Raw genomic sequence first — 26269 nt, forward strand, 5'->3', positions numbered from 1 at the left:
ATTCTATGAGATGGCTGCATTATACTATGTGAGGGGGCTGCTTTATATTCTATGAGGGGGCTACCCCAACTCCTGCTACATAATTAAGACATGTACAACCTTATATTATACCCGGATATTAGCGTGTTTTACCGCATAATTGGTGGTCTGGTATTTAACTCTATGCAGCTACATAGTGGGCCCCAAGAATGATTTTCTCTGGTGGGCCCAAGGTGTTCCAGTCCGACGCTGATCACTTGTCTTATCTATTGCATTTTTTCTGTGCTGTGTTGTGCATAAATATGTGATTCTTCAGATTTTGTATTAGTCTAGCCTGATGAACAGACCTGAGTAGTCTCGAAAGCTTGCAATTTGTTACCATATTTTCAGTTAGCCATTAAAAGGTATCAACCACTGAGGACTCTCTATTTTTCTAGACATGTGTTGGCACTTTTCATCCATGATACTGGAAAAAACACAGACATATGAGTAGCACCATAGATTATAATGGGTGCATGTCGTATGGCAGCAGTACGAGCAACACGAAGTTGGTGTGAATCAATCAGCAGGACCCGGTCCTATGGCCACATCAGTAATCTGCAGCCGCTGGGCTGAAACCACTTCCTATTTTCCGGTATCAAAGGCTCTTCTTTTGATTTGCCAGCCTGGCTCGACGTCACGTGTGTCACCCCACCACGATGACGTTGCAGGCCAACTAATCAAAAGAAGATCTGTGGATACGTGTAATTAGAAAGCGGTTTTCATCCTCCAGTCCAGCAGCCGCTGATTCCCCGATGGAGCAGGACCTGTGATTCGATTTACACAAACTCTAGTTCTGGAGCATCTTTTCTTACAGCTCTAAATTGCGATATTCCTCTTTTATTCCTGTAAAATATTACTAAAGGAAGTCTGTCACCACCAGTTGTGGTCTGCCGATGGCCACTGCACTGCCTCCTACTCTCTCTGTAGACATACATTGGAATATGATAACTAAACGGATACAATTCTTATGACGTGTTTTAGATTTCATCCTCCTGCCTTGCTAGTGATGGGGGTCTAGGGATAGTATTTGCTGTGGGACCACTGCTGTTTCTTTCTTGGCTGTGGCCCTTGGTACTGTATCTGTGACTGTTCTGCCATACATAGAGGGCCGCTGGTGTCGTACCAAAACCATGAGAGGTGGCGAGTTCTCCTTCAATGAAAGTCTTCAAACAGAGGCTGCACAGACATCTGTCTGGGATGGTTTAGTGAATCTGCATTGAACAGGGGCTTGGACACGATGACCCAGGTGGGCCCTTCCAACTCTACCATTCTATGATTCTATCCATATACTTTTATATTGGTGTACTCTACTTTACAAGATTCTTGACTTACAAAATGTATCGATAAAATCCAATATTCTGGTATATCACATCTCTAAGAACAGCTGGTTATTGGACATTTCATGACCCACAAAATGTACAGTCTAGATAACTACATTTCAGGCAGCCAAAACAGATAGGAGGAGTTGCATTCATAAATCTATAGTAGCAGCAAAAGTAATAATATATGCATCATGGCTCCTTAATGTCTGACACCAGCGTAGTATTGTTATGGGCTGAGTAATAAATAAGAACAGAACCTAAAGAACTGTCATCCAGCCAAACACTAAAATGAAATATGATACATGATACGTGACCCATATACATAGCTTCCTCTTTCCTAGAGTATCACTAACCCTACTTGTCAGCACACTTGTAAAGTATCTGTCATTATACATCATCTGGCCACTATAATATATAGCAGAAAACCGCAGCAATAGAATCCTATGATAAAGCTATACTAATGTACGGACCACAGGGAAGTCACTTACAGCACCAGAAAATTCAAACACGCATACAGTCATGGCTGAAAGTGTTGGCACTCTGAAAATTGTTCTGGAAAATGAAGCATTTCTCCCAGAAAATGATTACAATACACATGTTTTGTTATACTCATGTTTATTTCCTTTGTGTGTATTGGAACAACACAAAAAAACAAGAGAAATAAAGGCAAATTGGACATAATTTCACTCAAAAGCCCCAAAATGGGACAGACAAAAATTGTTGCCACTTTTCCAAAATTGTGGGCACACAACTTTGTTTCAAGCATGTGATGCTCGTTAAATGTCACCTGTGGCAAGTAACAGGTGTGGTCAATATGAAAATCACACCTGAAACCATATAAAAAGGGGAGGAGTTGGCTCAATCTTTGCATTGTGTGTCTGGGTGTGCAACACTAAGCATGGTGATCATAAAGAGGTTAAGCAAACAGTCTGAGGACTTGAGAACCAAAATTGTTGAAAAATATAAACAATCGCAAGGTTAATAGTCCATCTACAGAGATCTTGATGTTCTTATGTTGATGGGGCGCAACATAAATCAAGGTTAAAACCCATGGCACTGTAGCTAATCTCTGTGGATATGGACGGCAGAGAAAAATTGATTAAAGGTTGCAACGCAAGATAATCTGGATGATGGATAAGTAGTCCCAATCAGGTTCCAAAGACAATCAAGCTGTCCTGCAGGGTCAGGGTGCAGCAGTGTCAGCACAAACTATCTGTCAACATTTGAATTAAATGAAACGCTATGGGAGGACACTCAGGAGGACCCTACTGATAACACAGAGTGCCATAAAAAATGATAGATTGCAGTTTGACAAAATATACCGTTTGGGAAAGCGTCTTGTGGACAGATGAGAGTAAGGGTAGCTTTTTGATAAAGCACATCGTTCTACTGTTTACTGAAAATGGAAGGAGGCCTACAAAGAAAAGAACACAGTACCTACAGTAAAATATGGTGAATGTTCAAAGATGCTTTAAGGTTGTTTTGCTGCCTCTGGCACTTGTTACCTTGACTGTGTGCAAATCAACATGAAATCTGAAGATTATCAATGGATTTTGGTTTGCAATGTAGTGCCCAGTGTCAGAAAGTTAAGTTTGCGTCCTAGGTCATGGGTCTTCCAGCAGGACAGTAAATCCAAACATAATTCAGGATGCACCCAGAAATGGATTGAAACAAAGCACTGGAGAGTTTTGAACTGACCAGCAATGAGTCCGGATCTAAATCCCACTGAACACCTGTTGAGAGATCTTAAAATTGCTGTTGGGAGAAGGCGCCTTCAAATACGAGAGACTTGGAAAAGTTTGCAAAGGAAGAGTGGTCAAAAATTCTAGTTCAGAGGTTTAAGAAGGTTGTAGATGGCTATAGGAAGCGACTGATTGCAGTTATTTATTCCAGATGGTGTGCAACCTAATATTAAGTTGAGGGTGCCAACAATTTTGTCCATCACAGTTTTGGGGTTTTGTGTGAAATTATGACCACTTTGCCTTTCTTTGCTTTTTTTTTGTGTTGTTCCACTTTCAATACACACAAAGGAAATACACGTCTATAATAAAACATATGTAATTGCAATAATTTTCTGGGAGAAATACTTCATTGTCTTTAACAATTTCAAAGGTGCCAACACTTTTGGTCATGACAGTATAAGCTGAAATTCCAGCCCATTATTGAAAGGGACATAATAAGGGGCCCAAAGTTGCTGGAGTGCCTGCACTTAGAGATGTTCTCCTTGTTCCTTGTTCGGGGGTGTATCATTCCTCTACCTTCCGGCTTCCTGTTTTGTAGGGTAACTGTGTGCTCCCAAGATTGACAGTTTGGACCAGTGGCATGATCATGATGGTGGTCTGAACTGTGCGCTCTCCTACAACGCAAAAAGATGTGCTTTTGCCTCTGCAGCATCAGAGGAGCAGAGGTGCTCTGAAGATCAAGATTTGGCCAGCATCAGAGTGGCACTTTCCTATGCAAGGCAAACAGCACTTACAAGTTTTTTCTTTTTGCGCTTGCAAGAAGTACAGAAGTACACAGGTGCTGGGAACATGTGAGTAATGAGTAATAACAATGTGAGGAGGTCGACAGAATTTTGGGAGCAGAGTGAGGGGAGTTTAATTTTTTTTCATTATTGGCACACAATGGAGCATAGAATGACTTAAAGGGAGAAATTATTATTTGAAGGAGGTGCAGGAAGATGTTTTTAGTATATGGAAATGCTTGGGAATAATAATAATATTAATAAAATAATAATAATACATTTTATTTCTATAGCGCCAACATATTCCGCAGCACTTTACATTTCAGAGGGGACTGAAATAATAATAATACTCCAAAGAGTATTACTGTGTGGAGGTACATAAGGGCCATTTTTACTATATAAATTCATGGAGGGGCCATTATTACTATATAAGGGCATGCAGGGGGCATTATTACTCTGTGGAGACACAAAGGGAGCATTTCTGTTTTTTTTCTTGAGGAACATTATTATTATTATTTATTATTATAGCGCCATTTATTCCATGGCGCTTTACATGTGAGGAGGGGTATACATAATACATACAAGTACAATAATCTTAAACAATACAAGTCACGACTGGTACAGGATGAGAGAGGACCCTGCCCGCGAGGGCTCACAATCTACAACGGGATGGGTGAGGATACAGTAGGCGAGGGTAGAGCTGGTGGTGCAGCGGTTTGGTGGATCGGTTGTTACTGCAAGTTGTAGGCTTGTCGGAAGAGGTAGGTCTTCAAGTTCTTTTTGAAGGTTTCCACGGTAGGCGAGAGTCTGATATGTTGTGGTAGAGAGTTCCAGAGTAGAGGGGATGCGCGGGAGAAATCTTGTATGCGATTGTGGGAAGAGGAGATAAGAGGGGAGTACAGAAGGAGATCTTGTGAGGATCGGAGGTTTCGTGCAGGTACGTACCGGGAGACTAGGTCACAGATGTACGGAGGACTCAGGTTGTGGATGGCTTTGTATGTCATGGTTAGGGTTTTGAACTGGAGTCTTTGGGTAATGGGGAGCCAGTGCAGGGATTGACAGAGGGGAGAGGCCGGGGAATAGCGGGGGGAAAGGTGGATTAGTTGGGCAGCAGAGTTAAGAATAGATTGCAGGGGTGCGAGAGTGTTAGAGGGGAGGCCACAGAGCAGGAGGTTGCAGTAGTCAAGGCGGGAGATGATGAGGGCATGGACTAGGGTTTTTGCAGAATCTTGGTTGAGGAATGTACGGATACGTGAAATATTTTTGAGTTGAAGTCGGCAGGAAGCGGAAAGGGCTTGGATATGTGGTTTGAAAGAGAGATCAGTGTCAAGGATAACCCCGAGACAGCGAGCTTGTGGGACTGGAGAGAGTGGGCAGCCGTTTACCTTAATGGACAGGTCTGTTGGGGGGGTCACGTGAGATGGGCGAAAGATGATTAATTCTGTTTTGTCCATATTAAGTTTTAGAAATCTAGCGGAGAAGAAGGATGAGATAGCAGCAGGACATTGAGGGATTCTGTTTAGTAGGGAGATGATATCTGGTCCAGCATAGAGATGATACTGAAAGCCATGAGATTCTATGAGCTGTCCGAGGCCGAAGGTGTAAACGGAGAAGAGCGGGGGCCCTAGGACTGAACCTTGCGGGACTCCGACGGATAGGGGGCACGGTGAGGAGGTGGTGTGCGAATGGGAGATGCTGAATGTCTGGTCTGCTAGGTATGACGCAATCCAAGATAGGGCCAAGTCTGTGATACCAAGAGATGAGAGGGTCTGTAGTAATAGGGAATGGTCCACTGTGTCAAAGGCCGAGGACAGGTCCAGGAGGAGGAGGACAGAGTAGTGTCGCTTGGCCTTGGCGGGTAGTAGGTCATTGGTGACCTTAGTTAAGTCAGTTTCAGTGGAGTGGTGTCGCCGGAAGCCAGATTGCAAGTGGTCAAGGAGGGAGCAAGAAGAGAGGTGGGAGGATAGTTCAAGATGGACGTGTTGTTCCAGTAGTTTTGAGGCATAGGGGAGAAGTGATATAGGGCGATGGCTAGATACAGAGGATGGGTCAAGAGAGGGCATTTTGAGGATAGATGTGATTGAGGCATGTTTAAAGCTTGAGGGGAAAACACCAGTTGTTAGTGATAGGTTGAAGAGATGGGTTAGGGTTGGGATGAAGACTGTGGTGAGGTTTGGGATGAAATGGGATGGGATCGGGTCAAGTACACGGGTAGTGAGATGTGATCTTGAGATTAGTGGACAGAGTCGATATTCTGTAATGGTTGAGAAGTTGGTTTTGGGGGAGGAGGGCAGGGCAGGTAGGAGGAAGGGCACTGGGGGTTGTTGACCAAAACTGTCTCTGATGTTATCAATCTTCTCCTTGAAAAATGAGGCAAAGTCTTCAGCTGAGATGAGTGGAGAGGGAGGAGGTGCTGGGGGGCGGAGGAGAGAATTGAAGGTGTTGAATAACTGTTTAGAGTTGTGAAACAGGGAGGATATGATAGATGAGAAGTAGGTTTGTTTTGCTGCAGCGAGTGTGGCCTTGAAAGTAGTGAGGGACTGTGATGAAGCCCTCATTGGAGTGGGATTTTTTCCATCTCCGCTCAGCAGCCCTGGAAGCCCGCCTCAGTTCTTTGGTCAGACTGTTGTGCCAGGGCTGTCTGTTGATTTTGCAAGTTTTGGTATGTTTGAGAGGGGCAAATGATTCCAAAGCTACAGCTATAGTGGTGTTATATAGAGCGGCAGCGGCATCCGCATTGTGTAGGGAACTTATGTCTGTAAGAGGGAGGAGGGATTCAGACAGTGAGTGTAGATCGAGGTGTTGAAGATTTCTGCGAGAGTGTGCGAGTTTTTGAGGTGGGGATTGTGGACCTGAGGAGAAGAGGGAAGAGAATGTAAGTAGGTTGTGGTCAGAGAGAGGAAGAGGTGAGTTAGAGAGGCTAGATAGGGACCGAAGGCGGGTGAAGATGAGGTCTAGTGTGTGGCCATCTTTGTGAGTGGCTGCAGAAGACCACTGAGTGAGGCCGAAGGAGGAAGTGAGAGATAGAAGTTTAGTGGCAGCTGAGAAGGAAGTGTCAATGGGGATGTTGAAGTCGCCCAAGATGATAGTGGGGATATCAGTGGAAAGGAAATGGAGTAGCCAGGTGGTGAAGTGGTCAAAGAAGGTGGTGGCTGACCCTGGAGGGTGGTATATGATAGCTAGTTGGAGGTTGGAGGGGGAGTAGATGCGCACAGAGTGCACCTCGAAGGAAGGGAGGGTAACAGAGGGCGGCAGTGGGATTGGGGTGAAGGAGCAATTATCTGACAGGAGTAAACCAACTCCTCCACCATGCTTGCAGCTGGGGCGGGGGGTGTGGGAAAGGTGGAATCCACCATATGAGAGTGCAGCAGGAGAGGATGTGTCAGAGGAGGTGAGCCAGGTTTCGGTAATGTTGAGGAAGGAAAGTTTGTTAGTAATAAAAAGATCATGGATGAAAGAAAGTTTGTTGCAGACAGAGCGAGCGTTCCACAGAGCTCTTGTTAGTGGGACTGGGGAAGCTGGGGCTGGGCGAATGTGTATAAGGTTGGAGTGGTTACGGAAAGTTGTGATTGGGTGTGGATGGGAGGTAGAAATGACTGTGGGAATGTGGTGAGGAGGACCAGGATTTGGAGAGATATCGCCGGCAGTGAGGAGGAGCAGAGAGAGTGTTAACAGGTGGGAGCAGGAGAGGGCATGAGGGGGCTGTCTGTGTTTGGAGACAGAGGATTGTATGTTGAGGAACAGATCTGAGGAAGAGGCCAGATGGATTGGAAGGATTGAAGAAGAGATGAACAGTTCCTTACTAGGTGTAGGGACTAGTGGGGTTATCAGAAAGTGAAGGATTATAGGGGTCAGAGTGGAAACAAACAGAAACATTGTTTACAGTGACTCTTTCCAGTTACCTTCTGTTCCCTTCTGGTTCAATTCTGGATTAATTCATATTTTCATATCATCCCACACTTTTAAGATACACACTTCTAGGATACACACCGCAGACTAAAGTCTTGGCAGACTTGTGCTATGCAATATATGTGCTACAAAGTGCATTCAGGTGTAAAGCTGAGAGGAGTGGTCTGTGCTCCTCTTGGTCAGATAATTAAGAGTGGACCAGATGCATATGATCAAGCCAAAGTAAACAAGGTCATAAATAATACTGGGGTAAAGCAGGGGGTTAGTTGAGAGACATACCAAGTGAATGCTATGTGCAGAGGTAAGAAGTCTTTGTGGAAAGATGAGTGACGTACCAATTGAATGCTATGTGCAGAGATAAGAAGTCTTTGTGGAAAGCTGAGTGACGTACCAAGTGAATGCTATGGACCCTAGCAGTGGAAGTGAGGATTCCAAAAAACAGCTGGTGTGTGTGGTCATCCGGTTGCCGCAACATGCCAGGCATCTACCAATCTAATATTCATGAACTATCCTAAATATATAGGATATATAGGATATATGAAAGTAGTGAAAAACCCCTTTAACTATAAAGAAATTAGCTCAATACGACAGCGGAAAAAAAAATATTCATGATTAGCTTATACTTCATGCATTAGAGAAAAACCTAAAGTATGTGAACTATTCAATTATGCACAATACCAGCTTTTATCTGCCGTTCCTGAAATCTGCAGTTGAAATTGTGAGATTTTAACATATTTATTTTTATGGATGTTTGGATTTTTTTGGCAGTGGAATTAGGAAAAAGTCAAGAATCTTAAAGCTAGGAGCCTGCAAATCAATCCAAGTGAAAAGAACCAGCTAAAAATAATAACAATGGTACAAACTCAAGACGAGGAAACAACTCAATGCAGTAATACTAACTCTGAAAAGACAAAAGTGCTATGAATTCAACAGTAACAAGCGAAAGCATAACGTAGACGACAAAAGAACAAAATCAGTTACACTATAATGGAGTCAATAATAACACAGATACGTAATGGTAAAATCACATAAATTATCACACAGAATCAATGACAATTTCATACTAATTGTTAAAATTGTCACAAATAAAAATAAAAGCTAATAAAAGAATGTAACAAACTTATCAAGGCAGCGGAAAAGGTGAAAAAAATCTAATCAGTAACATGGCAAATATGTGTGATTAAGAGTGGAAAACCATAACCACCAGAAATCTTCAAAAACTGGAGAGAAAACAGCAAAGAAGAAAAAGTACATAAGGTACAGGGGATGAGTACAGACATGTAACACATTGCTGCCCATCACATACGGTACATGGTCATAGAACGTCACAAAGAGTGACAGGCCACTAACATACTGGAAACCTGCAGCTGCATATACAGTATACGGTACCTACTAGGTATAAAACTTGATATAACAGATCCAAGATCGTTTATCAATTGTACAAGACAGAACAGGGGGAACATCACAGACACTGTATAATGTGCACCTAACGATTCACCCAAAAGCATCTTTCGGCACTAATCTCCCAAAAATTAATTCTGCTTTCATGCTCATACCAGTCTAATATGTCCCCAAACTGTCTCATTCCTTATACTTACCGTTCACTTTTTTAGTTGGGGGAACCTGTTCATTGGCATTCTACCAGCACTATAAGTATTGGAACATTTCTCTCTCTTCCCTTCAGGCACTGTATCTGTCATTGCCCAATTGCTTGCTGAAAGCCTGCCTCTTTGTCATGCCTGTATTTAGCTTTGTGTTATGATTGAGTCACCGTAGGAGGCAAAAATAGTAATGCTAGCTAAGTCCAGAAAACCAGAGAAGTTGGCAGCTATCGGATTGCAGACCCCTGAACCTATCAACACAACTAGCAGTAGCTGTGGGGGGCTCCTACGATGCCCTAGGCCCCTCGATCACAGCCGGAGGACTACATAGCCTAAAGACAGAAAGGGAAATCTAAACTGCCCCAGAGCAGACCCCAAAGTAAAAGGCAGCCCCCCACATATAATGACGATGAAGCAAGAAGAAAGAACAAAACACAGACAAGAAAGATAGACTGAGCAAAGATGGGGCCCACGCTAGCTTAGATAGGAAAGGACAGGAAGGCTGCTGTCTGCAATCCATGAAAAACCCTATGAAAATAAGAGCCAACAAACTGACAGTAAAAAAGGCCCTGAAGACGCTAGGCTTCAAAAAAGCTATGTCAGTACTCAGGAATATTCTGAAGACAGAGCAACAGGCAAAAGGAGATTCAGCTAACCCCAGCAGGGAATGGCAGAATCCAGAAAAGCAAGGAAAACAAAACACTAATGCAAAAAGGCAAAGCAGAAATCTTAGCTTTAGATGAGCAGGAATCAGACTGGTTTCCTAGAAGTCCACAGAGAAATCACCCGCAGGCCAGAAGGGCGTCGAGAGCCTTATATCCAGTCATTAACTCCACTCAGCCAGTCATCATCATCAGCCCCAGGTGTTTGACAATCAGGCTCACTACCTTTCTTCACCAGAAGAGGGAGTTCCTCGGGCCTCAGTAGTGAAGGGGAAAATGAACTCACAACAGTACCTCCCCCTTGAGGAGGGGTCACCGAACCCTCAACCACGCCACCAGGGCGATCAGGGTGAGCCCGATGAAAGGCACGCACCAATCTTTTGGCATGAATATCAGAGGCAGAGACCCAGGAATTATCCTCCTGACCATAACCCTTCCACTCAACCAAATACTGGAGTCTCCGTCTAGCCAGACGGGAATCCAGTACTTTCTCTACCTCATATTCCATGTTACCTTCAACCAATACAGGGTCTGGAGGTGCAACCCCCGGAACAACAGGTTCAACAAACCTCTTCAACAAAGATTTATGGAACACATTATGGATTTTAAATGTGACAGGAAGAGCCAAACGAAAAGAGACCGGATTAATAATCTCCAAAATCTTGTAAGGTCCAATAAATCTAGGCTTAAACTTAGGAGAAGCCACCTTCATAGCAATATTTTTTGATGATAACCACACCATATCACCAACCTTAAATTGGGGACCAATGGTCCTATGTCGGTTGGAAAACCGCTGGGCCTTTTCCTGGGAGAGAGATAACTTATCCACCACTTGGTCCCAGATCTGGTGCATTCTCTCCACCACAGTGTCAACCCCTAGGCAGGCAGAGGGCTCCACCTGCCCTGAAGAAAATCGAGGATGAAACCCAAAGTTACAAAAAAAAGGAGACATCAAAGTGGCAGAACTAGCTCTATTATTTAAAGCAAATTCGGCCAAGGGCAAAAATGAAACCCAATCATCCTGATCAGCAGAAATAAAACATCTCAAATATGACTCCAAGGTCTGGTTTGTTCTCTCTGTCTGCCCATTGGTCTGAGGGTGAAAAGCAGAGGAGAAGGACAACTGAATTCCCAGCTTGGAATAGAAAGTTCTCCAAAATCTAGACACAAACTGGACTCCTCTGTCAGATACAATGTTCTCAGGAATCCCGTGCAAGCGAACCACCTGTTGTAAAAACAGGGGCACCAATTCAGAGGAAGACGGCAACTTAGGGAGTGGTACAAGATGAACCATCTTAGAGAACCTATCACAAATCACCCAAATAACAGTCATCCTTTGAGAGACAGGCATATCAGAGATGAAATCCATTGAAATATGGGTCCATGGCCTCTTGGGGACAGGCAAAGGCATCAACAACCCACTAGAGCGAGAACACGATTTAGACCGGGAGCACGTCCCACAGGACTGCACAAAATTCCTGACATCACGAGACAAGGAGGGCCACCAAAAAGACAGACTCACCAGATCTCTAGTACCAAAAATACCTGGATGACCAGCCAAAGCAGAGCAATGAACTTCAGACATCACTCTCTTCTTCCACTGGTCAGGAACATACAACTTTCCACTGGGACAACGCTCAGGTTTGTCCTCCTGGAACTCTTCCAGAGCACGTCTCAAATCGGGCGAGATGGCAGAAAGAACTACCCCTTCGCCTAAGATGGTAGCAGGCTTGGTCACCACAGGAAAATCAGCAAAGAAGCTCCTAGAGAGGGCGTCAGCCTTGACATTCTTTGTTCCAGGAAGAAAAGAAACCACAAAATCAAAACGTGTAAAAAACAAGGCCCACCTAGCCTGTAGGGTTCAAGCGCTTAGCCGACTCTAGGTAAATCAAATTCTTGTGGTCAGTGAGGACCACGACTTGATGCTTAGCTCCCTCCAACCAATGTCTCTACTCCTTAAATGCCCATTTCATGGCTAACAGTTCCCGATTCCCCACATCATAGTTACGTTCAGATGGAGAGAACTTTCGGGAAAAGAAAGCACAGGGATTCATTTTAGATGTTACAGGATCCTTTTGGGACAAAACAGCTCCTGCACCAATCTCAGAAGCATTCACCTCTACCTGGAACGGAAGTGAGACATCAGGTTGCTGCAAAACCGGGGCGGAGGTGAATCTTCGCTTCAGCTCCTGAAAGGAAGAAACAGCCTCCGGAGACCAATTTAACACATCAGCACCCTTCTTAGTCAAATCAGTCAATGGCTTGGCAATACTAGAAAATTTTCCTATAAATTTCCGATAAAAATTAGCAAAACCCAAAAACTTCTGGAGGGCCTTCAAAGAAGTGGGCTGAACCCAATCGTAAATGGCCTGTACCTTGGCCGGGTCCATTTCAATAGTTGACGGGGACAAAATAAATCCCAAAAAAGAAATCCTCTGTACTCCAAAAAGGCATTTAGATCCTTTGACATACAGGGAATTCTCCCTCAAGATCTGGAACACAGTCCGAATATGTTCCACATGAGAATCCCAATCCTTGGAGAAGATCAAAATATCATCCAGATAGATAATCAAAAATTTATCGACAAAATCTCGGAAAATATCGTTCATGAAGCACTGGAAGACAGAAGGGGCATTAGTGAGCCCAAAAGGCATCACCAGGTACTCAAAATGTCCCTCCGGAGTATTAAACGCCGTCTTCCATTCATCCCCATGCTTAATGCGAATAAGATTATACGCCCCCCTGAGGTCAAGCTTGGTAAACCAGCAAGCACCTTTAACTCTGGAGAATAGATCAGAAATCAGGGGTAACGGATACTGATATTTAACAGTAATTTTGTTGAGAGCACAATAATCAATACAAGGTCTTAATGATCCATCCTTTTTGGCTACAAAAAAAAAAAAACGGCACCTAAGGGTGACGAGGATGGTCTAATATGACCCTTCTCCAACGCCTCCTTAATATAGGATCGCATAGCCTCGTGCTCGGGTACAGATAAATTGAAGAGCCGACCCTTGGGAAATTTACACCCCGGGCTCAGTTCAATAGCACAGTCATAACTCCTATGAGGAGGCAGAGACGCAGACTCATTCTCACTAAATACATCATAAAAGTCCGCCAAATAATCAGGAACATCATGCAACTGAGGAGAGGTGGAAAACACCGAAGCCTCACTAAAGGCACACCGACAACCCCAACTCACCACAGACACAGATTTCCAATCCAAAACTGGATTATGAATTTGTAACCAGGGAAACCCCAGAACAATAGTATCATGCAGATTATGTAACACCAAAAACCTGCAATTTTCTTGATGGTCTGGGGCGACCCGCATTACCACCTGGGTCCAAAACTGAGGTTTATTTTTAGCCAAAGGAGTAGCATCAATCCCCCTCAAAGGGATAGGCGTCTGCAGAGGTGTCATCGGAAATCCACAACGTTTAGCAAAATCCAAGTCCATTAGGTTTAGAGCTGCTCCCGAATCCACAAAAGCCTTGGCGGAAAATGTGGACAGGGAGCAGATCAGAGTAATAGCCAGAAGAAACTTAGGTTGAACACCACCAACAGAAAACGTGTGTGCAAAGCGTTTCTCGCGTTTAGGACAGACAGAAATAATATGCGAGGCATCTCCACAGAAAAAACACAACTTATTACGCCTTCTGAACTCCTGACACTGCTCTCTGGAAAAAACTCTATCACATTGCATAGGTTCAGACATCTGTTCAACAGGTGGCAACACCTCTCGTGCAGCTCTGCGTTCGCGTAAACGCCGATCAACCTGAATGGCTAAAGACATAGAATCGTCAAGACCAGAGGGAACAGGAAATCCCACCATAGTATCTTTTACGGCTTCTGACAACCCCTTCCGAAAGAGAGCAGCCAAGGCATTATCATTCCAGGTAGTAAGTACCGCCCACTTTCGGAACTTTTGACAGTACAACTCTGCAGAATCACGACCCTGGTTCAATGCCAGCAGGGTCTTTTCAGCCTGATCAATGGCATTAGGTTCGTCATACAACAACCCCAAGGCCTGAAAAAATGCGTTCACATTAGTCAGAATAGGATCATCTGGTTTCAAAGAAAACGCCCAATCCTGGGGATCGCCACGCAGCAAAGAGATGACAATTTTAACCTGCTGCGCGGAGTTCCCTGACGAGTTAGGCTTCAAGGCAAAAAATAATTTACAATTATTTTTGAAATTCAAAAATTTAGACCGATCCCCAAAAAATACATCAGGTGTAGGAATCTTTGGTTCAGCAGCATGTGAATGAGCAAGGTAGGCGGAAATTCCCCGCACTTCCGCAGCGAGCTGCTCCACACGATCAGACAATTGCTTTATCTCCATTGAGAGAAAAAAAAGAAATTCCCCCTACGGCCTCAGAGATATAGAGGAAAAAATATACACACTTTTTTTTTTTTTTTTTTTTATACAATTCTTTCCTGCTATTGAGTACCCTAGAATCTGCGGTATGGCGGGTGATTCTGTTATGATTGAGTCACCGTAGGAGGCAAAAATAGTAATGCTAGCTAAGTCCAGAAAACCAGAGAAGTTGGCAGCTATCGGATTGCAGACCCCTGAACCTATCAACACAACTAGCAGTAGCCGTGGGGGGCTCCTACGATGCCCTAGGCCCCTCGATCACAGCCGGAGGACTACATAGCCTAAAGACAGAAAGGGAAATCTAAACTGCCCCAGAGCAGACCCCAAAGTAAAAGGCAGCCCCCCACATATAATGACGATGAAGCAAGAAGAAAGAACAAAACACAGACAGAAAGATAGACTGAGCAAAGATGGGGCCCACGCTAGCTTAGATAGGAAAGGACAGGAAGGCTGCTGTCTGCAATCCGTGAAAAACCCTATGAAAATAAGAGCCAACAAACTGACAGTAAAAAAGGTCCTGAAGACGCTAGGCTTCAAAAAAGCTATGTCAGTACTCAGGAATATTCTGAAGACAGAGCAACAGGCAAAAGGAGATTCAGCTAACCCCAGCAGGGAATGGCAGAATCTAGAAAAGCAAGGAAAACAAAACACTAATGCAAAAAGGCAAAGCAGAAATCTTAGCTTTAGATGAGCAGGAATCAGACTGGTTTCCTAGAAGTCCACAGAGAAATCACCCGCAGGCCAGAAGGGCGTCGGCAGCCTTATATCCAGTCATTAACTCCACTCAGCCAGTCATCATCATCAGCCCCAGGTGTTTGACAATCAGGCTCACTACCTTTCTTCACCAGAAGTGGGAGTTCCTCGGGCCTCAGTAGTGAAGGGGAAAATGAACTCACAACAGCTTTGCTTACAGGTGAGCAGGAACATGTGCTTCAATTTTGGGGTCTTGACAACAGTCAGAGGACAGCAAGTTAGACAGAAGGGAGACACTGAGTGGTTGGCACACTGGAATGATTTTTTTCAAACTGAACAGGTAAGTTTTGGGTAAATAAAGTACTTTGCCCTTCTGTTACTCATTATATTGGCCATCAACTGGGAGTAATTTTCGTTTTAATTTTAATTCATAAATCAATAGTACACATGAAAATAAGCAACTGTGTAATAAGTCTTATCAGAGAAATCCTCCAGGACTGATCATTCATTTTCAAACTTCTCAATTCCTCAGGTAGAATCTGTATTCAGTCAAAGCAGAATGTTACATTACTGATAAGACTCTATGTAAAGTTGAGGAGCTGGGATTTAACTCTGTCTATAGCTCCTCCTTTATACCCTCCCCCCTACGTAGAATCTTATCAGCACCAATTGTCATCTCCTATCTTAATAATGCTAAAATCTGTCTTCCCTGAACACAGATTTTACCTGTGAATTGAGAAGTTTGAGAATCATATACCGTCTTGCTGCAGATTTCTCTGATACGATCTATTACAACGTTTATTATTTTCAGGTGTGCTATTGATTTATCAAATAAAAATTAAAATAATGGTTACTATTTTAAGTTTATTGAAGTGATAGTGAGTGACCTTTTAATAAGTAAATCCCATAAATTAGGCATCCTAGTGAGGTCAACAGGTGCCACATAGTGACGCTTCCCATCTGATGTGAAGAACAGCAAACAAAGAACATGGAGTGAAGAACATCTGATATAACATTGTCCTTGGGATTTCCTATAGAAGCTGCTGGGCATCAAAGTTTATAGTTTAACCTCTGCCTAAATCCTGAAAATTCAGATGTGGGGGCAGTTTGACCCTAAATATCAATAGCAATCTAAAAAGTCAAATGATCTTTAGGATTTCAGGAAAATGATGTCTAGTGTCAATCAGACATGGAGTTCTGCCCAGGACATGCGTACTGCACAAGCTATAGGTTTTCTTCTGACCTGCATGTGTGTCTCCAACATGTCACAATTAGGAGGGAGCTACATAATTATTGAGTTTAATTTGGGCATGGCTTCTCATGTAGCGCCTGAGAAAGGAACCACAGAGGTTTCATGAGGAATATGTTGGCTAGACTTGGCGGTGATGTGAATTCCCATCCTGGTGGCTTTACCAATTCCTCTTCAGTTTGTATTGTTTCTTATAGGTAAGAACTAGGGCAGTGATATTCCCTAGGAGAGTCCAGTCCATAGCACCTAGTCAACTTCCATGGATTGCACCGGATTTGCAGCCATGTTTTGGCGTGTGGCTAGCCATCACAACAAGTCAGGGTGCAGACAGATAAACCATTGTTTGTACTTCCATTAATTAATGTTTAGCACCAGCACAGTAATGTCCCCATTCAGTCACATGAATGAACAACATCCTTATTTATGGACACAACCGCGCTGTAAACTCTTTGTGAGATGTCAGCCATTCCTAAATCAAAGATAAACAATAATGTAGAAGAAATCGATTTATCGTTGCTGAGCGCTAGGAATGCTTTGCAAATCTGATGAATGTTATGGAAGCCAGGACACTAGTGTTATTTACTGGGTCTCTGCCCAGTACGGATAATAGCTAATTTGTGAACCAGAAGGCGTTTGTAGAAAAACATACAACGTGCCTTTTCTGGCATGTGTGATTTTTCTAAGTTTGATCCTCTCAATCATCTGTAGTAAGTTTCATTAATTTAATAGAATTCAGAAGATCTATTGAAAACAATGGATGCTACAGGTGTCCATTTATTTAAAAGGGATAATTTTTTATCACTTTCCTGGCATAGTTACCAAAATATAAAAGCTAATTGCCAAGGTGTTCTGCAGCAAACCCGCCACCCCACCAGGATAGGTTTGTCTTATGGGAACAAACTGGACATCTTTTTTTACTACTGCCATAACTTTGTTGTAATTAATCTGCAATGCAGTATCAAAACCTGAAAGAAGTGTTGAGCTCCCTGGTATCAGTCATCTGTCCTGTATAAAAGGCATAGCCTGCATAATTCATCAAGGATTTTGCCCGTTCCAAAAATATGTCAGAAAACTAAATTTTAGCTTGCTGCTTAGTAATAGCTCATCCGCTCTGTGTGATTGGGTAAGCAAATCGTTATTCACCAAAAAATAAAAATCACAAATATTCCCAGTTTTCTCAGGCTGATCAAATACATTCTATTCTATGGAATATATGACAGCGTTAGTCTCCTATGTGCGTCATGAAAACCAAATATATTCTTTCAACACAGAAGTGGTTTTATGCTGCTTTGACAGCATAATATGCCGAGTATGATTTATAGATTGTAAATGGTTTTCTTTGCAGGCACATATAGTGGTTTGCATGGTGATTGAAAAAGATATTCTATATTTTAATCTTTCCACTCTATATTAATAAGAAGGCCTAAAATGAGGCCATAATGGTAACCGCTGGATGTTTTAGCTTTTCAGACATTTGCATTATCAATCAATAAACAAGCTGATATCCCAGGAGCAAGAGATTCTGGCAAAATGTAATTGTGGGAAGATGATTTCTGGTCCATTCTCGTAATAACAGGTTACCACAACTCATTACTGATCTGTCTTCCTCTCACTAAACTCATCTTTCTCTAATCTATCCTGAATGTAGCTGCCATGATCATATTTCTGTTCAGCTGCTAAACCGATGCCTCAAACCCTGTACCAGTCACTGCACTGGTTGCCATCAGCTACAGAATACAGCATAAGCTCTATCCAACCACCTCCCACTTCAGTTCCAAGACGTTTCTTGTGCTGCTCCAGGTGTCTAAATTGCACTACCCCAGATAATCATGTTAACTCCCGGTATAAACAGTTTTAAAAGTGCCCTAAAAACACAACTTTTTAGACATGACCTCACTAATCTAACTGGTCTCAGTTTTCCCATTGTACATTTTTCTTATACTCTGGTCCTTTCTATTATTTGTGCTCTGAGTAGCACTTTCTGTCAGTACACACATACATGTAATAACTGATGATCGGCTCACGCAGCTTTACATAAATATCCTTATCTATTGTTCAGATGGCTGGTCTATAGATTACAAACACTTTTTACATTTTGTGTCACCCCCATTTCTTCATAGATTGTAATCTTTGGTGAGATAGGCCTTTACTCTTGTTTGAAATGTTGAACTATGTGTAACTTTGCAGCGATCGATCTTGTTTTTACATGTATCCTTTGAATTGTAAAGTGCTGCGGAATATGGTGGCGCCATATAAATTAAGTTATTATCATCTGAAACATTCTATTATGTTTCTGCTCTCTTGGAAGTGGACAGATGAATCTCTTGACTCAATGTTTTCTGAGATGTGACTCAAAGTGACGAGCTTTTAGAAACATGACTTTGCGATACTCTGTCATAAAGTGTCTATGCTACATGTACCTACATGTACCTACATGTCCCACAAGGGCTGCCGTGACGTGGCGGGATGGCTTCTACATTATTTTGATCAAAATTATGTTAACTAAATACCCTTATTATTACTATTATTACTACCTTCATGCAATTTTTGCAATATATTTTTTTACTTTTTTACTCCAGGATATTTGTTTTGTGTTTTGCTTTTGGTTTTCTCTGTGTAAAGGTCATATGTTCATATGCAATTACATTTTGCATGCACATTAATTTACTTTTTCTGCTCAGACCCAGTATCTCATTTGTTTCATTGTGCATTCTGTGCATATAAGGGTGTGACCGCCCTGTTTCTGAGTTGGAAAATCCATCCTGTCTGGCCTATACTATTACTGGTGGTTCAGTCCCTCTGTCCTTGTTCACATTTACGTCACTTGACAAGTGGAAAGGTTTTAAATACAAGAGTTAGGACTGTCCCACAAGGGTTGCCGTGACGTGGCGGGATGGCTTCTACATTATTTTGATCAAAATTATGTTAACTAAATACCCTTATTATTACTATTATTACTACCTTCATGCAATTTTTGCAATATATTTTTTTACTTTTTTATTCCAGGATATTTGTTTTGTGTTTTGCTTTTGGTTTTCTCTATGTGTGGCCACCCAGTAGTTGTGACATGGACTGAAATCTGTTCAGTGTTTTGTTAGCATGTGGTGATACTGTATTTATTTTGTTTGAAAGACGTGATAGTACCTGCCACACTTTAAACAGTACCTGCCATATCATCAAAGGACTATCATTTGAAGGCCCCTGAATCAGCATTTGGGGGTAAATACAAAAAAATGACAATTGACAACTTCTATTACACTATGCCATGTAATACTCTACAATACTGACCAGCCATGAGATGTACCTGGTAAATGGATGCTTACCAGGAAAGCCTTCCCCACCGGTCCAGGCTGTATAGGGGGTTTATATTCATTCATTCATTTTTGGGCCTGTGGTGAGCATAATTGTTTTCCATGTCAATGGGGCATGTTCATACAGTAAGCATTGATTGGGCAGTGTCAACGAGTGCATGGACACATCCCATTGGCTAAGAGAATGGAAGACCTAGTTAATATAGTAATGAATAATAGAACAATAGAAGAGCAGCAGAGCATTCCTACAAAACATGATCCAGAATAATGATTTGTTTTCTAGTAAATACAAGTCTTTATCAATACGGACAAGTCAGTAGAGCTCAAGATTCTCTTAAGGGGTATAATGTGAGAAGTGTAAAGGAATTAGGGCAATAATCAGGCACAAGCACTTACCTGCAGATGTTTGCTTGAACTTTTCACTTTTTTTCTTTCTCCATTTCCAAGGCTTGAAAATTCTTCCTAAAGTGGCAAATTTACTTCTTCTTCTGATGGGGGGGGTGTGGGTACCAGGTACTAAAGACTCCGAGCGCATAGCGGCCAGTCTCTCCACTTCTTCAGCTGAAATGGAAGGATGTAAAAGAAGGTGAATTTTCATGTCACATCCACTAATTAGTATCAGCTATTGATTACAATGATCATGTACAGTGTCCTTGTTCCTCACAATAAGAAAAAATGTGAATTTTATTTACGTGCCTATCAGAAATGGTAAATTGGAAGACCATCATTCCTCAAGGATCTGCACCTCCCATATGTCAACGTTCAACAACAACAACAACGAGGGAAAGATGAGGGGCTGACGGATGATGGGAGTGCACGAGACAAAGGAACGCCTAGATACAATGATGGAAATGTATTTATGCACTGAACATTGTGATGCGTAAGCAAAAAGATAACAGTGCGGAGAAGCAGCCAAATCCTTCTCCTTCATCTCACCATATGTTCGGTCTGAAGAAAAATGTAAGATTTTATTGGCAGCGAGCAGCCACAACCATACATATCTTCTACAGGGTTCACTGACCTAAAACACTGTAGAAATGACTCCTCTCTCCAAATACTGCAGGCTTCTGATAGCTGAGAAACAGGCGGCAGTGTCAGAGGGACATCACATGTGTAACATTTATTAAGAAAGGAGCAATAAATGTAGACTCAGCTCACGAGTAAGAAACATTCCTAAGGGTGTGTGCACACGCTGCGGATTCTGCTGCGGTGTACAGTACCATAATATCCTATGGATATCAAAAGCCACAGTGCGGATTTTTCCACGCGGATTTGCTGTGGTTTCTAAACCGCAGAAAGAATTGACATGTCTACATTGTAGAGATGATAAACCGCAGGGCAAAACCGCAGGCTAATCCGCAGGTAAAACCGCATGTCTTTTGACCTGCAGATTTACCTGCGGATTTTACAAAATCTGCGCGGCCAAATCCGCAGAGCATTCTGCATTCTTCTGCTCCCGCATGGCATGGCTAGCCTTGTCCCTTTTTTGTCACAGTATTCTTACAGTATTTTTTAATGGGAAAAGTTCTCCAGTATAACACATGTGCATAAGTAAATGCTTAAAGGGAATCTGTCACCAGATATTTGTCACCTAATCTGAGAGCAGCATGATGTACAGACAGAGACCCTGATTCCAGCGAAGTATCACTTCTTGGGTTGCTTGCTGCAGTTTTTATAAAATCACTGTTTTATCAGCAGGGGATTATCACTAGAGGACTAGTAAACCTGTTGCTATACTGATTGTCAACTTTTTGCCTATGCACAGTGCACACAGAAAGTTAGTGGAATATGAAGAGCTTAGCATTCAGAAATCTGGGGAAGATAAAACAGTAATTTTATCAAAATTACAGCAAGTAGTCCAGTAAGTGATACATCACTGGAATCAGGGTCTCTGCCACTATCATAGTGCTCTCAAATGGAGTAGCAAAACCCTGGTGACAGATTCCTCCGTGGTAAAAGATTGCTAACAACTTGCTGTGAAATGGTGCCCCCTAAGGCTATGTGCACACATAGGAAAAGTGGTGCAGAATATTCTGCACAAAATCCGCATCTCCTGGCAGAATCCGCATCCGTGGATTTGCCGCTGTTTTGATGCGGATTTTGTGCGGATTTTCTGCAGTTGTTGCCACTGCGGATTTCTATCATGGAGGGGTATGGAAACGCTGCAGATCCGCACAAAAGAAGTGACATGCACTTCTTTTAAATCGGCAGCAATTCCGCACTGATTTTTCTGCACCATCTGCACAGCTTTTTTTTCCCATTGATTTACATTGTACTGTAAATCACAGTGCGGATCTGCAGCGTTTCCGCGCGGATCCGCAGCAAATCTGCATCGTGTGCACATAGCCTTAATGTGCATCTAGATGCTAGAGATGAGTCTACTGTGGGAATCTAGGAGCCTTTCGTACGTTCCATGTAACACCAGTAATTGTACCCTTAAAATTTAAAGTCAAAGCAGACTTTTGCTGCCAGCTGTTACTATATTCCTCTGTTATTTTTTAGTAAATGGTACTACTTACATAGAAACGTATATAAACATGAGAACACAAATTAATGTATTAGACCGTATAACTCCAACCAACCATAGTCATAATACAACTGAATTGCAGTAAAGGGGTTCTTCAGTGAAGATAAATGATAACCTATACGCAGTATAGGAGATGACTATGTGATCGGTAGGGATCCAACCCCTGCGACCTGCACCCACAGGCACAGTGGGGCATCTTTCTCCCAGTCACAATGGAGCAGAAGTGCACATTTTGGACTGCAGCTCTATTTACTTCCTATGGGGCTGCCAAGTGCTGCAGACATCTTTTTCTGGTAGCCCCCTAGGGAATGAATGGGCATCTAACCTGCATTTTGAATCAGGGATAAAATTGCTCTGCTGGGGCTAAAAATTCCCCATTCTGCCTATCGCTATGGGTGCCAGCAGTCGGACTCTCACCGATCGATACTGCGGATAGATGATGACATACTGTATTGAGCAGCACATTTGTTTCTTAGTCCGAAGGCCCTGAAAGTAATGAAAGCTTTCTCGTTAAAGGGAATTAGAGTTGAGCGACATTGGTCGGATCAGGTTTCATGAAACAAAATTTGTTTCAGATGAAACATTCATCCACTCAATGCCGACTTTTATTCCCCATTGACTGGCATTGGGGTCGGGTTTCAGACGAAACGCCGACTTTTTTTGCCCTAGTCGGACCAGTTTCATCCGACTCAAATTTTGTTTCATGAAACCCGATTCGACCAAAGTCACTCAACTCTAAAGGGAATCTGTCATCAGTTTACTGTGACCCCATTTGAGAGAAGCATAATGTAGAGGCAGGGACCCTGATTCCAGTGATGTGTTATTTACTGGGCGGCTTGCTGCAGTTTTGATAAAATCACTGTTCTATCTTCTGCAGATCTAGCAGTTCTCTGAATGATGAGCTCTGTATAGCTCTACCCACACCACTGATTTTCAGCTTTCTCTGCACACCATGCATAGGCAGAAAGCTGCCAATCAGTGCTGGCTATACAGAGCTCATGAATATGCAGGACAACCTTGCAGCAGGATTACTAATCCTCTAGTGATAATCTCCTGCTAATAAAACAGTGATTTTATGAAAACAACAGAAAGCACTCCAGTGAGTGACACATCAGTAGAATTGGAGTCTTTGTCTCTACATTTTGCTGCTGTCAGATTAGGTAGCAAAGACCTGGTGACAGATTCCCTTTAAAGAAATGTTTGACACATTGATTATTATATGCCATAAATCTATTGATCAACACATTTCCAACTACTGCTACAACAAAGGAAACCCATAGACTAGAATAAAGAAAGACTCTGCACATAAGACCACATATTAAGTACCCCTAATAATAGAACCTCATTAACAAAACATTTATGCTATAACAAAGTGAAATGAAAGCTTGCCATAAGAAAATCACTTTAAGGGTATGTTTCCATGGTCAGTAAATGCTGCGGGTTGGACGCGCCGTACCTTCGCAGCGTGAAACCCGCAGCGACCAGATATTACAGCATAGTGGATGGGATTTCATGAAATCCCATCTCCACTATGCGTCCTGAGACGCCTCCGGCTTCCCTGCGGAGACGGACATGCAGTGCGTCTTTCCAGACCGCAGCATGCCTATTTATGTAGCAGAGACACTCCGTCTCCGCTGCGTAAATTACCCATAGACTATCGTTAGATGTGGTAAAACCGCATTATCTTCTTAGTCACATGCGTATTAAGGGTGGGAATGCAGCTCACTTCGCATGTGTACTAATTTAAATAATGTCTTACCTTGTTTCAGCTATAAGTTCGCATACACTGCAGCTGATCGCAAGAACTGCCGTGCATGTGACCACCGGGGACCGAGCTATCTCTGGTAATCAGGGGTCATCATCTTCAAGCTCAGCTGTGTCTGGATGTCAGGCTGAGTGCTGGCATAATGCCATAGTTCAGCCAAAGGCATCCAGATGTAGCAGGGCTGGACTCATCGTGGGACGGTATGTATATCTTCTTGGCGGACAGGTAAGAATATTGTTGCTTTTTTATTTTAATTCTCTTCCAGTAGATGAGGGCGTTGGTGGAATTACTATATGCAGTAAGTATGGTTTAATTAAGATCTATTAAAGGTGTCTTTATTTTAATTAAAGGACTTTATTCTGGCTGTCTTTATTTACCATATAACTATAGGATTAGTAATGGATAGGTGTCTCATAGGCACGTCTCCATTACTAAGCTGTGAGCTTGATGTCACCTGAAAATACAAAGGTGACATCAACCCCACAAATATTACCCCACTTGCCACCACTACAGGGCAAGTGGGAAGAGCCGGGTAAAGTGCCATAATTGGCACATCTATGGATGCGCCAACAGTGGGACAGCTGCGGGCTGCTATTTTTAAGCTGGTGAGGCCCAAAATCCATGGGCCTCGCCAGCCTGAGAATACCAGGCCGCAGCTGTCTGCTTTTTCCTTGGATGGTTAACAAAAATAGGGGAACCCCACGCTATTTTTCTTTAGAGGGGATCACACTATTTTTGCTAACCATCCAAGGTAAGCAGACTGCTGCGGCCTGGTATTATCAGGCTGGCAAGGTTCATGGATATTGGATCCTTACCAGCCTGAAATACCAGTCTCAGTAGTCTGCTTTACTCTGGCTGGTTAACAAATATAAGGTGACACCACGCCATTTTTTTTAAATTATTATTTATTTATTAAAAAGGAAGGGACCTGTCTCTGTGTTTTCCTCCACTTCCTGTGTCGTGTACTTCTGGTTGTGTCACAAGATTCACCATTATTTAAATTAGTATACATGAGTAGTAAGCTGCAGTTAATACACATGTGACTAGGAAAATAATGCTGTTTTACCGCATCCAATGATAGTGAATGGGTAATTTATGCAGCTACATAAATTGAGACTCTGCGGTCTGGAAAGACGCGCCGCATGTCCGTCTCTGCGGGTGATCCGTGGGCATCGGAGCACGCATAGTGGGCATGGGATTTCTTGAAATCCCATCCACTATGCTGTAACAGCTGGATGCTGCAGGTTGAACATTGCGGATGAACACAGCATCCAACCTGCAGCATTTACTGACCGTGGGAACATACCCCAATATATCTGCAAACAGGAAATCACTTTTTTTTCCTTCCCAGAAGCCAACTTTCAATTAGCTTTATTTCAAGCTACAAAAAAAAAGCATGCAATGAAAAAAACGCATCAAAAACGCATGAGGAAAAACGCATCAAAAATACATGTAAGAAACGCATCAAAATCACAGGTGACCTGCCAGTGACCTCAGATGCAGATTTGGTGCAGATTTCACCTGCGTCAAATCCTGAGCAAATACTGAGCCTTTTCTGATCGTGTGCACATACCCTAAAAGACGAGACCTCCATCTGACTACGGGCCCCCTCTGGCCATGGAAAATGCCCAAATGCTCAGTCCACCTATAGATATGTAGTAAATAAATCATCAAATGAAGGTATACAGAAAGAATATCTGGTTATCGCCATATAGTCCATTAAGGGCACGTGGCATTTTTGGTTGCTGTATTTTTTTATTACATCTCAAAAATTATTTTCGTTCATTTTGTCATCATCACTTATCTGCTGCAAATCACTTGCCAGATGCTAATCAGCACTTGTCATCCAGAAGAGCCATCCAAGTCCCCATCATCTCTCTCATTTCTACATAACCAGACAATCAACAGCAATTTGTAGTCAAGCATCCAAACGTAAGTACAGCAGTTGAGGCTCAACATTGCCGTTCATTAGGACGACATTTACCTGTCAGATACTAATTATTATGCTGTAAATAAATCAGCCAATGTGAAACAAACAAAACCAAATACAGTATTACATTAAAACAAATGGAAAGAAAAAAAAATACCGTAGGAAGTTTAAAGATCTGTAACCCAAGTAGAAAAAAAATCTGTTGCAACTTTTGCCGCAAACAACAAAATCCATTATGAATTTGCAGCAAGATCCACGTGTAGATATATAGTAGACTTTACTCACACCGTAATACGTTAGATTTACTACTAAATGGAAAATGTGTGGATAATCTGCCTAGTGTGAACATACCCAAATGAGGTTGGTCCTGCATCCTGTACATTGATTTCTGCAAACATTTCTGTAACAGATTTACTGAGTATGAATAGGTCCTT

General features: G+C 42.5%; 1 protein-coding gene across 8 annotated transcripts in view; it reads right to left on the minus strand.

Moving 5' to 3' along the window:
* PHACTR1 (phosphatase and actin regulator 1) overlaps positions 1-26269 on the minus strand; it is a 530355-nt gene that overhangs the window by 130598 nt on the left and 373488 nt on the right. For all 8 annotated transcript variants that reach the window (XM_073589964.1, XM_073589968.1, XM_073589963.1 and 5 more), the window contains one exon: positions 20010-20174. In XM_073589964.1, the coding sequence (XP_073446065.1) occupies positions 20010-20174 (165 nt within the window). The remainder of the gene's footprint in view (positions 1-20009; positions 20175-26269) is intronic.

This window comes from Dendrobates tinctorius, unplaced genomic scaffold (genome assembly GCF_039654945.1).
Source record: "Dendrobates tinctorius isolate UK_male_01 unplaced genomic scaffold, ASM3965494v1 ptg000115l, whole genome shotgun sequence".
Taxonomy (NCBI): domain Eukaryota; kingdom Metazoa; phylum Chordata; class Amphibia; order Anura; family Dendrobatidae; genus Dendrobates; species Dendrobates tinctorius.